Source organism: Pipistrellus kuhlii, unplaced genomic scaffold, assembly GCF_014108245.1.
Source record: "Pipistrellus kuhlii isolate mPipKuh1 unplaced genomic scaffold, mPipKuh1.p scaffold_m20_p_15, whole genome shotgun sequence".
In the NCBI taxonomy this organism is placed as follows: Eukaryota; Metazoa; Chordata; class Mammalia; order Chiroptera; family Vespertilionidae; genus Pipistrellus; species Pipistrellus kuhlii.
The window spans coordinates 8283177-8300301 of NW_023425460.1; the positions used below are offsets into that span (position 1 = coordinate 8283177).

A 17125-nucleotide genomic window follows, 5' to 3' on the forward strand; every position below is an offset into this window, starting at 1 on the left:
GGGAGTTGGTTCTGATCTTGCACGAGGGCCTAGGCTGATGTCCACGGACCCTGGGTGGTGGGTGAGAGGAAGAAACTGGCGCAGCCCAGAGTGAACTGCATATTCAGGCTTCAGCTCTCATACTAACTCCAATGGAAGTGTAACCAAGACTCAGCAGAAACGAAGGGGGCCCCTGAACAGTTAAAAAGAGCCCCTGAGGTTCAGGCACGAAGCTCACCCTGGGGGAGCCCCGAGGCTCCGGGTGTGGGTCAGCGTCGTCTCGTTTCCACACACAGTCCTAGCGAGCTGGAATTACCTGTTCACGCAAAGCAGAGGCCTAACTGTCTGCTACAGTTAGGCCAGTGGTCGGCAAACTCGTCCGTCAACAGAGCCAAATGTCAACAGTACAATGATTGAAATTTGTTTTTTCTTTTTAAAAAAAATATATTTTATTGATTTTTTACACAGAGGAAGGGAGAGGGATAGAAAGTTAGAAACATCGATGAGAGAGTAACATTGATCAGCTGCCTCCTGCACACTCCCTACTCGGTGTGTGCCTGCAACCAAGGTACATGCCCTTGACCGGAATCGAACCCGGGACCCTTGAGTCCGCAGGCTGACGCTCTATCCATTGAGCCAAACCGGTTTCAGCTGAAATTTCTTTTGATAGCCAAAATTTTTTAAACTTAAACTTCTTCTAACGACACTTCTTCAAAATAGACTCACCCAGGCCGTGGTATTTTGTGGAAGAGCCACACGTAGCTCATGAGCCGCAGCTTGCCGACCACGGAGTTAGGCCGTGTGACAGCCACCGTGCATTGATGTATTATTCCTGTGTTTACTGATTGCCTCTTGGTGCTGGTCGCCGTGTGGGAGCTGGAGATACAAAGACGAATGAGGCACGGTCCCTCCCCCAGAGATCTCACAGATTATCCAGGGAGGTGGGCACTCCAACACACAGCCACTCTGTGATGTGACAAGTACCTAGAAGCATCTAATGAGTGCTTAGGTGCACCTGCTGTCTCTGAGGGAGGGAGGATTGCCAAGGGCTGCGTGGAGGAGGTGGCCAGGCGTTCCTCAGGATGGTAACCTGCAGACAGGTTAGCTTGGGCCAGGGTGAGAGGCCACCGGAAACTGTGGTGCGTTTAAGCAATGCTAGTTTGCAAGAGAATGAAGCCCATACACGTTTCTGCCGAAGGGAGTTCAGGTTTTATTCTGAAAAAATAGGGAACCGTTTGTAATTAAGGAAAACCACTTTGGAGGCTGTGTAGGAAATGGGTTGAAAAGGAAAAAGGCCCCGAAACCGGTTTGGTTCAGTGGATAGAGCGTCGGTCTATGGACTGAAAGGTCCCAGGTTCGATTCCGGTCAGGGGCATGTACATTGGTTGCGGGCACATCCCCGGTGGGAGTTGTGCCGGAGGCAGCTGGTTGATGTTTCTCTATCATTGATGTTTCTAGCTCTCTATCCCTCTCCCTTCCTCTCTGTGAAAAGTCAATAAAATATTTAAAAGAGAGAGAGAGAGAGAGAGAGAGAAAAGGAAAGGAAAGGAAAAAGGCTGGGACGGAGGCAGAGAGCTCAGGGCCTTGTGATTGTCTCGACAAAATCAGGTGAGGTCTCAGCAGAGGTTAACGGTGTGGTGGGCAGTGTGGCAGGAAGAGGAGGACATGGAGATATGTGGGAGTCGGCATCAGAAGAATTGGAGTGACGCCTTGCATTTGGGAGAAGAGAGAGGACTCTCTGGGGACTGCCAGGTTTGAGTTGATCACTGACGGACGGTTGTGCCATTCACTGACCCTGAAGAAACCCAGGGGAGGAGCCAGATTGTGAGAAAAAACACGATGGTTTTAGCTTTGCACACACTGAGTCTGGTGTCCGAGGACATCCGGCTGGAGACCTTCCGAGGGTCGTTGGAAACACGGCTCTGGAGACTGGAAAGGTGAATGTTGGAGTGCAGGCAGTAGTCGTTTTCGTACAGGTGGTGTTGAGGCTTGCTTCTTTGCCAGTTGACGTTTTCCTGTGGGCTTGTGTGAGAGGAGAGATGGCCACGGAACATAGCATGTCCTGCTGGAGTTAGAGGAGCCTGCAGCGGGACTGAGAATGAGAACTGCCGTGCGGGAGGAGCAGGAGGCCCTCAGAAGCAGGGGCTTTTAGTCCAGGAGCATCTGCAACCGCACGCTTTAGCAGTTGTTGGCACAGTGATCGCAGACCTCTAGTGGTTCATGAGGTCTGAAAGGACGGTGACCACTGCTTCAGAGAGTCCAATAAAGACAGGAAAGAGCCGAAACCAGTTTGGATAGAGCGTCGGTCTGTGGACTGAAAAGTCCCAGGTTCGATTCCGGTCAAGGGCACGTACCTTGGTTGCAGGCACATCCCCGATGGGGGGTGTGCAGGAGGCAGCTGGTCGATGTTTCTCTCTCATTGACGTTCCTAGCTCTCTATCCCTCTCCCTTCCTCTCTGTAAAAAAATCAATAAAATATATTTAAAAAAAAAAAAAACTTAAAAAAAAAGACAGAAAAGAACCCGTTGGTCTGACCCACGAGAGGCCACTATTTCATGTGTGGCTGATAGAGGCAGGGAGGGAGGCCTGTCAGCCTGTCTTCTGGGAGGAGAAGAGCGAATGGGGCTGAAGGGCGAAAGGAGTGGTATTTCTTAGAAAAGACAGACAGACAGGGCGAGGGGAGTTTCAACATTTTTGTTTAAGGAGGGGCTTGACTACAATAGATAGATTGCAGGGAAGGGTATAATCTGGAGAAAGGGGTTAAAAACATTAGCTGATTGCGGAAGCGAAGGTCTCCGTAGCTCAAAGCCCAGGTGGGAGGTCAGCGCTGGGCAGGAGGGATGGATGCTGCTGCGGAGGCCGGATGAGGTGCAGGCGGGGGACAGGCGGCCTGAGGGTGGGGCTGTTGAGCTTGAGGCTGTCCTTCCTCTTAGGGCAGAAGCTGACGCCCTGGAGGAGGAGGTGGAACGAGAGAGGAGGTTGGGAGAGTTGCTTTGGGAACCAGGAAAGGGAGCAGCGGGGGGGGGGGGGGGGGGGGGGGGGGGGGGCCTGTAGAGTGGCCCCGTGTTGTGGGCTCCAGACATCTCCAGGTAGGGGATGTCTATCTTTTTTTTTCTTTTTTAATATATTTATTGATTTCAAAGAGGAAGGGAGGAGAGAGAGAGAGAGAGAGAGAAACATCAATGATGAGAGACAACCATTGATTGGCTGCCTCCTGCACATCCCCCACTGGGGATGGAGCCCGCAACCCAGGCATGTGCCCTTGGCCGGAATCGAACCTGGGGCCCTTCAGTCCGCAGGCTGACGCTCTATCCCCTGAGCCACGCCGGCTAGGGCGGGTGACTCTTTCTTGCCGGCTGGCCAGGGCTAAGCAGCGGCAGCAAAGGGAGGTGGTGAGTAGCTGAAAATGGTCTCTCGGGAACAGAGAAGTAGGGGGTCCTGGGGGGCCTGTGGCAGGCCCCTCCCTCCGCTCCCCTGTCTGTCTTGGTGGCCGCCGAGGGCCTTGCCGGTCTGCGCTGTGTGGTAACCGATGCTTGTGCCATTGCCCCTGAGTCATCGGAGAGATGCGTATCACGTCCCTCGAAGGAAGTTAGCCCTAGGGCGGTTAGGAAGATTTCCTTCCAAAAATGATAAAAAGCTTCTGAGATCACAGCTTCCTTTAGGTCCTTCTAGGCTAAGGTGACCAGACATCCCGCTTTTGGCGGGACAGTCCCGATTTTTTTTTTTAAATATATTTTATTGATTTTGTACAGAGAGGAAGGGAGAGAGATAGAGAGTTAGAAACATCGATGAGAGAGAGTCATCGACCAGCTGCCTCTTGCACACCCCCTATTGGGGATATGCCCGCAACCAATGTACATGCCCCCGACCGGAATCGAACCTGGGACCCTTCAGTCCCCAAGCCGACGCACTATCCATTGAGCCAAACCAGTTTCGGCGGGACAGTCCCGATTTTCAACAATTTGTCCCGCGTCCCACAGCATTTTTTAAAAAGTCCCGATTTTTGGAAAGATTCTTTTAAATCTTTTGAACGTTTTTTTTTTTTTTAATATATTTTATTGATTTTTTTACAGAGAGGAGGAGAGAGGGATGGAGAGTTAGAAACATCGATGAGAGAGAATCATCAACCAGCTGCCTCTTGCACACACCCTACTGGGGACGTGCCCGCAACCACGGTACATGCCCTTGACCGGAATCGAACCTGGGACCCTTCAGTCCGCAGCAGGCTGACGCTCTATCCATTGAGCCAAACCGGTTTCGGCTCTTTTGGACTTTTTAAAAACGCTGCGGGACTCGGGACAAATTGTTGAAAATGGGGACGTCTGGTCACCTTATGCTAGGGGCGCGCTCAGAGGAGTTCCTCGGGAGGAGCCAGGGTTCTCTGTCCGGAGCGGCCCCCGGGCTGTCCTCACCGCTCCGGCCGGGGCGCAGTAAGCGGTGCTGCGGAGGCAGGCACGGGGGTCACAGCAGCAGGAGCCCGGTCCTCGGCTCCCGCCTCCGCCTCCCGCTCCCCGAGGGACTGAGCGTGCTCCTCGGGCCCCTCCTCCCGGCGCGGGTGTCTCACTCACGGTCTGTTCCTCGTCCTCCCCTCACCCTGAGTTCTGGGTAGAGCTTCTGCTCTAAAAGCATCTTCGCGCCTGTGACCTCATGGTATCCTCTGGGCGGCTCCGGGGCGGCTGGCGTGCGTGGCCGTCCGTGCAGGGACCAGGGCGAGGGGTCCGAGAACCCGCCTGGGGACTCACGGGCCTGCCTGCCTGTCTGTCTGTCCTTCAGCAACGGTCCACGGTGGCGTCCATGATGCATCGCCAGGAGACGGTGGAGTGCTTGCGCAAGTTCAATGCCCGGAGGAAACTGAAGGTGAGTCCTGCCTCCGGGGCTCCCGGTGCCCTGACAGCGTCCCTTTGACCGTGTGTCCCCCCCCCCAGCCCCCTCCCCCCCAGCCCCATCACGGCAGGAAGCTCTCCTCCCGCCCCAGTGGAGACGTGAACGGTGCACAGCGTGGGGTCCTGAGAGACCTGCTGTGCTCAGGCTCCCGCCGGCAGCCGCCCCCTGCCTGGGACCGGGCTCCCCTCTCCCGGAGTCCGGCCGGCCGGCCGGCCGGCCGGCGGGATTCACAGTCCCCTCCTCTCCCCCAGGGTGCCATCCTCACGACCATGCTCGTCTCCAGGAACTTCTCAGGTACGTCCTCCGGCCGCGCGCTCCCGTTCCGCGAGGTGAGTGGGTCCGGGCGGGGCGCCTGGCGGCCGCCGGACCAGGAGGACAAGGACCCTCTGCGGCCGGGCCGGGGCCTGGTGTTCCGGGGGCTCTCCTTGGACTCAGGTACAGGAGCCCTGCTCCCGGGCACCTCCCCGGGGATTCGGACCGAGCGCTCCGAGGCACTCGGCACGCTTAGGTGCTAGCCCGTGTCCGGGGCGCCCGAGGAGGTGCCGGGGACGCGGAGGCGAGAGGCAGGGAAGTCGTTTGCAGACGTGATGCTCGCTCCTCCGCTGCGTCTGAGGAGAGGTGACGGATGGACGCCTCCCCGGGGCTGAGAGCCTGTCCAGCCCCGGTGCTCAGCCTGCGCTCCGGGACACGGGCTGTGAGAGGGCAGAGGTGGAGGGTGGAGGGGAAGGCCCTCGCTTAAAGGTGCATGAGGAACTAGGAGAGCCGGGGCCGGTACGTTGTCAATCACACTTGACGTTTCTTTTCAAGATGCAAGACACTCCGCCTCCTCCCCACCCGGCCACCCGGCCCCGCCCCGCCCCCGCCCCCGCCCCCTCATGTGTGCCCTCCGCTGGGCAACGCAGTGGCCTTTTCTGTGAGAGAAACATCCGTGTCAGGCCTCACAGAAGACAGACGTTCACTTCTCTGCTTGCCCTTTTCCCTGCTCTTCCCGCCCCCTGGCCCCTGACCCCCGGGCCCACTGCTCCCGTTCTCCTGGCAGGACTCGCTCCCCGCTCTCCTCCCGCACTGCCCCAGCTGGCATTGTGGCAGCCACTCTGGGCAGAGGCTGCTCCCTTGAACCCGAGTCCCGATGGGCTCGTCCGTGCTGGCTCCTGGCTCTGAGGAAGCCACGGGGCGCGGGCAGGGGGCCTCAGGGGCTGGTGCCGGGCGAGAGCCACAGGGCCCCGGAGGGTCAGGCCTGGAGAGGGAGCCGAGAGCGCCCCCTTGGCCCTGGCGGGGGCTCGTTCCCGGGTTGTGGGCACCCACGAGGGGAAGGCCGTGCCCTGCATTCACCCCTGGCCAGGGGGAGCAGGAGGGCGAGGCCCACCGCTGCTGCTTCCCACCCTCACAGCCTCGGCCTTCGTGGTGTAAGAGCCTTTTTCAGGGCGTTTCTGGGCGGCCCCTAGAACGGAGAGTGCCCTCTCTCTGAGCGGAGGACGGACAGGCTGCTGGGAAGCCAATAGCATGTGCCCGGCCCGGGCCTCGGCCGCTGCGCCCTTCCGGAAGCCGGCGCCCTGGGGTCCGGAGGCCGGGCTCCGCGCTCCGCTCCCCGAAAGCGCAGAGCGCCCCCCGGAGCCCCCGCTGCCCGGCTGCCCGGCCTCTGCGTCCTCCTCGCCCGGCCAGAGCCAAGGCCCCCGGGGCTGAGGCCTGGCTCCGGAGCTTCTGCAGAGAGGTGTGGCAGGAGGACCCCGGAGGAAGGTCACCAGGGTGTTTTTCCAGGAACGAGGAGCGGACCCCAGGCGGGGTGCAGCTCAGCCGGACTCCGGCAGGCTGGCTGGTGGAGAAATCAGGGCTTGGGCGGCCTGGGCTTTCTGTCGGGGCCTCGTTTCTTCGGCATCTGGACCCCCAGAACCTGGGAAATTCAGGGAAAAGCCGCCCTCCACGCCCCCCCCCCCCCCAATCCCCGCTCCCTGCCGGAGGGGGAGAGCAGCCATCTCTGAGGAGCCAGGGGTGTGGCCCTCAGGGACCTCGCTGGGCCCTGAGTGCCCGTCTCTCTCAGTCCAGACTGCGGCCGGTTAACGGCTGTCTGGGAACGCCCCCGTCAGGCCGCCAGGGAGAGGGGGGGCGGGGGAGTGAGGCTCGGTGTCCTCAGGGCCTCCAGCCAGGCTCTCCCCGTAGACAGACCCTCCTCCGAGGTGGTCACAGGACACGTGCTGGCGCCATCCCCCCGCCCCGAGGGGAGCCGTGGCCTCTCCCCGCCCCGCCGCCTCGCCCCGTCCCCCCAGGCCCCCAGACCGCTGCAGGGCTGGCTGCGCCTGCTCCTCGGCCTCCCCCGGCGCCTTCGCTCCCCCAGCTCGGCCGGCTTGGCCACGCCGCCCGCCCGGGCCCTGCCGTGCGCGGGCGGCCGGCCGGCGGGCTCCCGGCTGGGGCATGCTCCTGCGGGCTGGCCCCCGCGGCTTCGCGGCAGCGCCGGGCGCTGAGAGACTGTATCCCCTCAGTTGGCAGGCAGAGCTCCGCCCCCGCCTCGCCTGCCGCGAGCGCCGCCGGCCTAGCCGGGCAAGGTACGTGGCATGAGTCCTCCCCGACCGACCGACCGACCGACCGACCGGCCGACCGCCTGCCTCGGCCCCCGCCACCCCGCCAGGAGGGCCAGCATGCCAGGCCGCGCACCAGGGAGGCGAGTCCCATGCTTGCGGGCTGAGATGGGCATGCCGATGGACCACCTAACCTGGCATCTGCGAGCGCATTGGTGTTACGGAGCCCCTAACCAGCCGTGCATGCTGGGCGCTTGCCGGACTCGCAGGAGGCAGTGGCCTGGGGACTGGAGCAGGCAGCAGGAGGCTTTCCTCCGGGCGGCCGCAGGGCGAGGCCGCAGCAGCTCTGCGGGACACCCCACAGGGGGCGCCGCGCCCCTCCACACTGGGGAGCCTGGCGTCCCAGGCCTCCGGGCTGCCAGGCCAGAGTGTGCCGCTGTGGAGACAGCGTCCTGGGTTTGGATCCTAGCCCTGCCACACCCCGAGCAGGCCGTGCCCGCCCTCCCAGCCTCCGTGTTCCCGTCCCGCCAGGGGGGCTGACCAACGTCATGGTGACGAGTGTGATCATGAAGGTGGAAGGCTCTCCACCCTGCCTGTCCACGACAGCTTGTGGAAAAAAAACACCCATGCTGGGACTTAAAAAAAAAAAAAATACCACCCCAGGCAAATAAAGTCAGAATCCCTAGGCATGGGGTAAGTATTTTTTTTTTTTAAAGCTCCCCAACTGATCCTAATGGGCAGTTGGAGTTGAGAACTCTGATGTACGTAAGGCACTTAATATAGTAGGTGGTCAGGCCTCCTAGTAAATACATTAAAAACGTAACTTTCTCTTTTTTAAAAAAAAATATATATTTTATTGATTATTTTACAGAGAGGAAGAGAGAGAGGGATAGAGAGCTAGAAACATCGACCAGCTGCCTCTTGCACACCCCTTACTGGGGATGTGCCCGCAACCAAGGTACATGCCCTTGACCGGAATCGAACCTGGGACCTTTCAGTCTGCAGACCAATGCTCTTATCTACTGAGCCAAACCGGTTTCGGCTAAAAACATAACTTTCTAGTCACGCCAACACGCCTAGAGGGAGGTTGGACCAAAGGCCGTTTTTCGGCGGGGAGGGGTCAGACTTCTTGCGATGGAAGGACCCCTGTTCTCACTGCAGAGAGGCTGGCCTCGGCGTGGGCTGAACGACCGCCTGCAGGCAAGCGTGGCAGCTGCTGCTGGCACTTCCCGCGTGCTTGCTGCGCGCCACGCACTCCGCTTAGTGCTTCCCACGCATGATCCCTCTGGATCCCGCCACTGTCCTGTGACCCAGGCCCTTTGGGTTTAAGAAAGCGGAGGCTCGGACCGGTGCAGCCCCTCACTCACTCCAGGTCACGCAGATAACTAGCGAGTGGTAGAACTACGATGCAAACCCAGCGAAGTCCAGTGGATCAGACAGTTGAGCTGATTCCATCTCCCGGTGCCTCCCAGACTCTCCCATCTCCTGTCTGCTCCCGGCCGCCCTGCACAGAGCTCAGCACCCTGTGCCGGCTGGGCTCTGGGTCATGCCTTGTGGCTCTGCCCGGCCCTTCTGCTCAGTGGGCTCAGAGAGCGGCCCCGGGGAAGGGTAGCAGACAGGACCCAGTCAACCCGGTAAGGACCTGCCCACGTCGAGGCTTCACCCCCCCCCCCCCCGGCAAAACCCTCCTGTAGGTGGTCCTGGTCCCTGTGTCTGTGTCTGTCTGTCCTCACGTCTGGTCTCCTTCGTGAACTGTGACACTCTCGTTTCCTGAGAACACTCCGATGTCTTGCATCCTTCCGGCTTGGCCATTCCCCCGAGACTCTCCGTGGCGTCCAGGGACGGAGCCCTCGCCGTTCCCCCTGGCGCTCCGCCCTCCCTCGGCCCCCCCGGGTGGAAGCTGTCGGAGGCAGAGTCCCCGGGGGCCCCCCCCCCGGCGGCTCTGGTACTGAATGTGGTTTCTGCTCCCGAGCACAGTGTGTCGTCCCTGTCTCTGCCGAGCCGCCTTCCGTGGCAGAGGAGGCCCGGGGGCCCGCCCCGAGGATCTGGCGCTGCTTGAGACACGTCCGTCCTTGGTGCTTGGGGGCTACCAGACGGTGCTCTGCTTCCAGGGCTTCCCGGAGGCGCCTGGCCCCCCCTGCAGACACGGCGGCCCCCGCGGACCCGGGCGCCGGGCGTCAGGTTGGAGAACGGGTGCACGGCCAGAGACCTGATTGTCCTCTTTGTCTCCACAGCTGCCAAAAGCCTGCTGAACAAGAAGTCAGACGGCGGCGTCAAGGTAGGTGTCTCCCCGCCCAGCTCACCCGAGGCGGCCTCTCCCTCCCGCAGTCACTGACGGGGACTCTCGGCTCCCCGGTCCCCGTGTCCCTGGGAACCTGCCTGTCCTCGCTGCTCCGCTTTACGCCAGAAACCTGTGTGCTCGGAGCAGCAGGTTCCGCCGGCCTGAGAGGGCGGAGGGCGGGTGTGTCTCTCCTGGCCCTCGCCGATCCCCAAAGACTCCCGGGAACTGGTCCAAATTGCAGTCCTGCCGAAGCCGAGTCCTGACCTTGACTTCCAGGCAGGTGCCTCGTTTGCAGGGCTTTTGACTCTCTGGGTGTTTTTGTTAGTCACTTGGTTAAGTGTTGTTGTTGTCCTTTCTTGTTCTTTCTAAAGCACAAACCCTTTTCACCGAGGGAAAGCAAAGCTCGCCTGCAGCCATTGTCCTTTTGGTCTTTGCTTATCTCGAGCCCTCCCTCCCCCCCCTGCTCTGCTACCTCTCACTGGAAGTGTCTTACACTTCCTCGAGGCGTAGGCCCCTGGGAAGCAGGCGAGGGACATGGGAGGCACAGCTCTCTCCCATCCGTTCGGAGCTTTTCCCGGGGGGAGTGGGGGGAGTCTGGGAAAGAGGAGGGACGAGGGCCTGCAGGGACCGGTAGGAAGCCCTGGAGTGAGTGGTTGCTTGGCCAAAGTGGAGGAGAGGTGGCCGGGGGTCCTCACAGGGCCCAAGGAGGGAGCCGTGGGGACAGAAAGGGCCCTGGGACGGGGCGTGGGACAGGAGTCCATGCTCCCGTGAAGCCTATCCATTTACATGACGACGGAGCATTACAAACTGAAGTTACCAAACCTTTCCATCCTGGCAAGCGTTTCTGCCGCGCCTTTCCCCAGGATCCCGTGCCCCCGGCTGAGGTGCACACGTGCAGCCCGTTTCTTCCCCGCCCCCTCCCCTCCCTCCTCTCATTCTCTGCGTGCGTGCTCTGTGTACGCCTGCCCCAGGGAGCGGAGCCCGGGCTCTGCGCTCGCTGCTGCCCTGGCGCTGGGGCTGACCGCAGCCCCTTCCAGCCGTGGGGACGGACGGACGTGAGCCGGATGGTGGAACCACGGTGGGAAAGGCGGCAGGTGTCGCTGGAGAGCGGTTTTACATATTTCTGTTTGGGGGGGTTGGGGGGGAATAGCTGCTACCGTGTTTCCCCGAAAATAAGACATCCTCCGAAAATAAGACCTAGCGCATGGAAAGATAAGACATCCCCTGAAAATAGACCTAGCGCAACTTTGGGAGAAAAAAATTTAATAGAAGACACTGTCTTAGTTTCGGGGAAACAGGGTAGAATCAGCCAACCTTCACGGAGGGTGTCATCAGTAGCCGTGTGGCCCAGAGCTGCCCTCAGTCCTACGAGCACCCAGGGGTGTGGGAGGCGGTGCGTTAGGAAGAGGGGAAGCTGTGCTCCAGCTGCGGAAGCTGAGAGGTCGTCCCAGAGGAAGATGGGCACGCCTGGGACCCGCGCTTAGCGTGAGACGGTCCGTGGTGCCGGACCCTACGCGAGATGGTTCTGTGGAAGAAGCTTCTGGGAACCAAGTCAGTCATGGCCCCTAGGGAGTGGGGTTAGAGGTGAGGACGGGGGAGGGGACACACCTTTTGTGTGTGAGTGTGTTCTTTAAAGTGAGAGTGTATCCTATAACGTAAGAACAACAAGAAATATCTCTGTGTCCTGCCACTTGGCACGGGGTGCGTGGTAGAGAGAGGGGTGTCAGAGACACAGCTGGGTGGGTCTCGTTGGGCAGAGGAATGGCAGGGCTGTCTGTCAGACCACAGGAAACGCTGAAGGCCACCGAGAAGGAAGCTACATAAGCGGGTTGTGTTTTGTTTTGTTTTGTTTTGTTTTGTTTTGTTTTGTTTTAAGAGATGTGGCTAAGGTAAGGTGACCAGACGTCCCGCTTTTGGCGGGACAGTCCCGATTTTTAACAATTGGTCCCGCGTCCCGCGGCGTCTTAAAAGGGTCCCGCGAGACGCGGGACCAATTGTTAAAAAGTGGGACGTCTGGTCCCACTTTGTTTTGACCACCCAGACACAGAGCTATCGGTTTAGAATTTGTGACAGTCTGGGTGCAGGGTGAAGAAAAGGGATTAGAAATAGAAAGGGGTAATATTCAAAACACCCACCAGAAGAGCATTCGCACCAACCGCCGGGACAGGCGTTTCCGTGGGCAGTGGGTCTGGCTGTGCCCAGGGATGCTGGGGTCTGAGGAGATCGGAGTTCAGCTCAGAGATGTGTCAGGGGGGAGAGCGTTAAGAAAGGGTCGGTCGAAGATAACATAGAAGTTGTGGAATGTCGAAGGGATTGGTGGTGCCTCTGCTCGACATGGAGCAGTGGGAAGGAGGGCCCAGCGGGAGGGACAAGATTGGTTTTGACCACCTGGAGGTTGAGAGGCGACGGGGATCTGGGTGGGGAACGACCTGGGGTACCCCCAAGGGGAGGGCTGCACTGGACGTGCCAATGGGGCTCACGTGAGTGCATCGCCAGTCCGCCCTCAGGAAGCAGCGGCATAGCCCCCTTTCAGTGCTCACGGTGGGGGAGACGGGGAAGCCACCTGACCCGGCACGGTCTGCCGAGGGCCGTGAGGGGTGTGCACGGGGCTGCGGGAGCGGGGAGGCTGCAGGAGCGAGAGAGACCAGCATCGGGGCCAGAACAGGGAACCTTTCTGGAAGAGACAGCCCATGAGCTGAGTTGGAAGGATTCGTTGGGTTCTGCCAGGTTGAGGAGAGGAGAAGGAAGAAGAATGTTCCAGGCAGAGGGAACAGCATGCGCTGAGATACTCGAGTTTGGGCAGCCCGGTGGTTCTGGGAACCTGGATCCCTGGTGTCTGCCGGCGGAAGCGAAGACCGAGGGCGCCAAACAGGAGCTGCAGTAAAGCAGTGACCGCCGAGATGGCGGTGAGAGGGTGGATCAGAGCCATTGAGGGACATGTTTCTAGCAGATCTTCTAGATGCTTGGCCCCCATGGATGACCGTCTGGTGTGGCCATGTAAGATTCGCCTAAGGAGCTAATTAAAAGTACAGATTCCAGGGTAACCTGGAATCCAGATCCAGAAAGCCCTGGGTGGGAGATAAAGTCTGAATTTTATTTATTTTTTTAATATATTTTTATTGATTTTGTACAGAGAGGAAGGGAGAAAGATAGAGAGTTAGAAACATCGATGAGAGAGAGTCATCGATCAGCTGCCTCTTGCACACCCCCTACTGGGGATATGCCCGCAACCAAGGTACATGCTCTTGACCGGAATTGAACCCGGGACCCTTCAGTCCCCAAGCCGACGCTCTATCCATTGAGCCAAACCGGTCTTGGCAAAGTCTGAACTTTAATCATACGTCCCCTTCCCCCATGTGAATCCATGAAGGATTAAGAGGCAAAACTCGGGGGGCCGTCTATTATTAAGGGGCTGGAAGAAAAAAGGAGGGCTCAACAAAGGAAATGCAGAAAGAACAAGGAGGTGGGGGAAAACGGGTATGCGACATCCTTCCAGGACGTGAGGATGAGAACTCGGGGAACAGAATCCCCTAAACTGCTCTGAATGAAAACGTGTGTGGGGGATCCAGCCAGTGCCTGGCCTCATGTGCTCTCTAAATGAGTTTGATTCTGGAGGAAGGACTTTGAACATCGTGGGGGGACCCCAGAGGCTGAGGTGCAAGTGTTTGAGGAGAGAATGGCCGACCCACGTTCAAAGGGCAGGCACAGGCCGGCCGGGGGAAACCAGCCCTGCAGGTGTGATGGGAAGTTATACGGAAGAGATTTCTCTGCTAAATGAGAATCCTCCCCAAACCCAGCCGATGGGGGGCAGAGAAGAGGGACTGACGGTCTGTCTGGACAGGAGGGGGAGCGGCTCTCGTGGGGGGATTAGGGTTAGCCAGACAGAAGTACACATCGGAACAGAGTGCGGCTTCTGACTCTCCGAGGGAGGGAGTGGGAAATCGGGACGACCTCTTGTAAAGCGGCCTGAGTGTCAGAACCGATCAAGCGTGCCTGCCTTGTCTCCCCGTTAAGTCTGCTTCTGGGAATTTGTCCGGAAGAAGTAGTTATGCAAAATGTGGAGGAAACCGAAAGCAGAAAGATGTTCAGTGTGACGTGACTTATAGCCGTGAAAAGACCGGAGATGATCTCAAAAGCCAGTCGATGATGACCACGTCATTATGGGAAGTCCTTAATAGGCCATTCTAAAGCTACTAATTGCCATGCCAGTGATGACGGAGATGTGATATAATGACAGAGACATTTCATATTAAGTGGGGTGTAAAGCAGTACACCCTCTACTGTCTACATTTGTTTTAAAAAACAACAACATGTCGATAGATCATATTCAGTATATGGCTGGCACGCGGGTAGAAATGAACTGGAAGAAAACCCATTGATGTGTTAATAATAACCTCCCTGGGGATGGGAATTTAGGAAGCTTTTATTTTACACATTTTTCTGTACGTCCTGTATATTTCAGCTAGATGATGCATTACTTGGATAACCAGAATGAAAATGAAATTATTTCTTTTCTCAGTAAAGCATAAACTTGTATATAGCTTATAATGACATTTTTATTTTAAATATATTTTATTGATTTTTCACAGAGAGGAAGAGAGAGGGATAGAGAGTTAGAAACATCAATGAGAGAGAATCATCGATCAGCTGCCTCTTGCACACCCTCAAGTGGGGATGTGACCGCAACCAAGGTACATGCCCTCGACCGGAATCGAACCCGGGACCTTTCAGTCCGCAGGCCGATGCTCTATCCACTGAGCCAAACCGGTCTCGGCAATATAATGACATTTTTAAATTGTGTAAGAAAAGACTGGCAAGAGTGATAGAATTCAGCTTCCCCCCCACCCCACCCCCCATTCTTTCCTGTTTTCCACATTGCTTGTATGATCGGGAACAAGGATATGACAGTGACGCGTTGGATGGACCTAAGACGTAGGGTTTGGTTTTCTGAAAGTGGTGGCGATACGCTGGGCCGGGAGGGAGGCTGTGACTGGGCTCAGAATCCTCAACTGTCCGCGTCGTGGGTCTTTCTTTTATCCCCTCTCCTCCTGCCCGGCTCCTCCTGCCCCAGTGCCTGCTGCCTGAGGTCCGCCGAGGGGTCTCCTTCTCATTATCCAGAAGCTTCCACCACAAGATACTCGAGTAGCAACAGTTTGAGCAGAGAGCCTACTTTGTGGGGTTGAATTTGGGGCCTTTGGGTTCCAATTAGGTTTCTTGGAAGGCGGACACCAGTGCCCCAAGGTCTGTGGAAGAGTGAGAGCCGCTCGGAGGGGCCGCCAACTCTCAGATCGCTGGCGGTGCCTGGCTGAGGACCACTCCTGTGTTCTGCCAGTCCCAGGCCTGAATGGCCATCAGCGTTTAAGAAGAGAGAGAGAAAGAGGATCTAGATATTTCCTTAAGCGCTGTGTCAGTATTCGTTTAAGGATGGAAAGGAGGCTTGAACCCTTTTGCTGGTTTGAAATTTCGAATAAATATTTAATGTCTCGATCTAAGTGAGGTGGAATTCTTTAGAGATGACCTGGGATTTCAGCAGTGCTGCCGTGTGCTGGCTTTGCATGGCTGGAGAGAGGAGCGGAAAGAAGACTGACTACTCACCTAGCAGAAACTAACGCTCGGGTAGGAGAAGGCTGTCCCGGGTTTTCACGAAAGGCGGTTTGGGAAAAGGACAGTCAGCGAGGAGCACGTTGGGAGCGCCTTGCCCAGGAAGCGGAGCGGACAGCTGCAGGCGCAGGGCCCAGGGGAACAGCCCGTGGTGACCGGCTCCTGGACGCCGCCCCAACCCAGCCGGGGCCTGGTTGTGCCCCTGCGGAGTCTCGCTGACCGGATTCTGGGCAGGTCGGGAGCCTGTGCCCTGCTTTTGCCGGGGGAAAGCCAGCTGGCGAACCCACTTCCCCGCAGTAAACGTTGGTTGGTTGCCCCATAACTTGAAGGCTTTCGGGGAGGCACCACGGAGATGACAAAGATAAAGAAGATACGGACAGCGAACAGTCTCGTTAGATGAAGGGGGATAAGAGTGAATGTAATCAGGCAACGCCCTCCTTTTGATTTTGAAAGTAAGATCCGTATTTTATTTGGCATATATGAAAGACTGGTGCATGGAAGTCCTAATTATATTTAGGCTTTCTTTTTCTTTAGATCTAATTCCTAATTGTGGGCCGTTCTTTTTAAGTATTTGTAGTCCCCCCCCCCCTTTTTTTTTTAAATATAAATATAACATTCCCAAAAATGTCTTCTAACATAGAGTGTCAGGATATCTGGCAAAGTCCAAGAATCTTCCGTTCTTTTGGTTTTGGGCTCGGAGGAGGCTTAGGTCATCCCAAATCCGGGTTCCTCCTACACCAGCCACCTCCTCCGTGCCCCTGGAGCGCGAACCCAGCAAGGTCCAAGTTGTATACCCGAGGAGCACCCGTGGGAAAGTCAGTGCCACACGGCTGGCCCCCTGGGTTTGTCTCCAAAACACGTTGGCGTTGACAGCGCCAAAGCAGCCTGTGATTGGAAGGGTCTGAGGATTGCGGTAAAACTGACCAAGCAGAACAGGCAGGGCCAGATGGAGTTTAGTTCTTTCTCCCTCTCTGCCCTGATCATCAAAGCCCTCCAAGGACCACCAACAGACAGAAAGAAGCAAAAAAACATGAAACGCAATGGGGATACCCCTTTTGATGAGATCGTCAACATCGCCGGACAGACGCAGCACGGATTCGTTAGCTAGAGAACTCTCTGGAACCATGGAGGAGATCCTGGGACTGCCCAGACGGTGGCCACCACCCTTGTGACATCATAGATGACGTCAGCAGCGGTGCAGTGGGATGCCGGCTAGTGAAGAACCACAAAGAGAAGCATTTCCGTTCAAGATCATGTGACAACAACAGCAGCAGCAGCAGCAGATAGAGGGTCAGCCTTTTGGGGGCAGGAGCATGCTCGCTGTGCCCAGAACAGCCCTCGGTCGGTGCGTGTGGATGTCGCCCAGTGAATGTGCAATAGTCAAGCAGCAGACAGATGGGGCCCAAGGGGACTTCCGTCTCCCAGCAAGCTGCTTAGAAGATGCATAATTACCCTCACCTCTCAGACACAGCCTTCGGAGATGTGTCTGCCGTGTTCCATGTGCTCTTTTATTTTTATGCTCTTGTCCCACATCTGAACATGAAGTCCGTGAGCATCTGGTTGAGGCTGATCGATCACTGCTCCCAGCATTCCCCACGGTTTGCATCTCTGCCGTGTGGTTGCTGCACTTCTCATCGCCAACGCTCCTGTTTTTTTCCATGTCCCAACGAATCGCAAAATGATAAATAACACATCGAAATCTTACAAGCGAGGGTGGCCACACCAACAAAGAAAGGGGTGCCAGATTTTTGTCTATCAGATAATGTTTAAAAGCTCAACATCTTCATCATCCCAAAGCAGTTTAGGTAGACAGCGGGGTGGGGAGCACATCGAGGTTCAGAGGTCAAATGTTATTCCTCTGAGGGTG

The 17125-nt window shown here is 57.4% G+C and overlaps 1 protein-coding gene and 1 pseudogene across 25 annotated transcripts in view; both read left to right on the forward strand.

The window, feature by feature from the left end:
• Nucleotides 1–17125, forward strand: part of CAMK2G (calcium/calmodulin dependent protein kinase II gamma) — a 65160-nt gene that overhangs the window by 33542 nt on the left and 14493 nt on the right. For 13 of the 25 annotated variants that reach the window (XM_036437761.2, XM_036437743.2, XM_036437751.2 and 10 more), the window contains exons 11-13: nucleotides 4753–4836; nucleotides 5115–5157; nucleotides 9611–9654. In XM_036437761.2, the coding sequence (XP_036293654.1) occupies nucleotides 4753–4836; nucleotides 5115–5157; nucleotides 9611–9654 (171 nt within the window). Of the gene's footprint in view, nucleotides 1–4752; nucleotides 4837–5114; nucleotides 5158–7340; nucleotides 7404–9610; nucleotides 9655–17125 lie in introns of all 25 variants that reach the window. The other 12 variants (XM_036437754.2, XM_036437742.2, XM_045581708.1 and 9 more) reach the window with 1 other exon arrangement.
• LOC118718973 lies at nucleotides 11177–17072 on the forward strand (annotated as a pseudogene).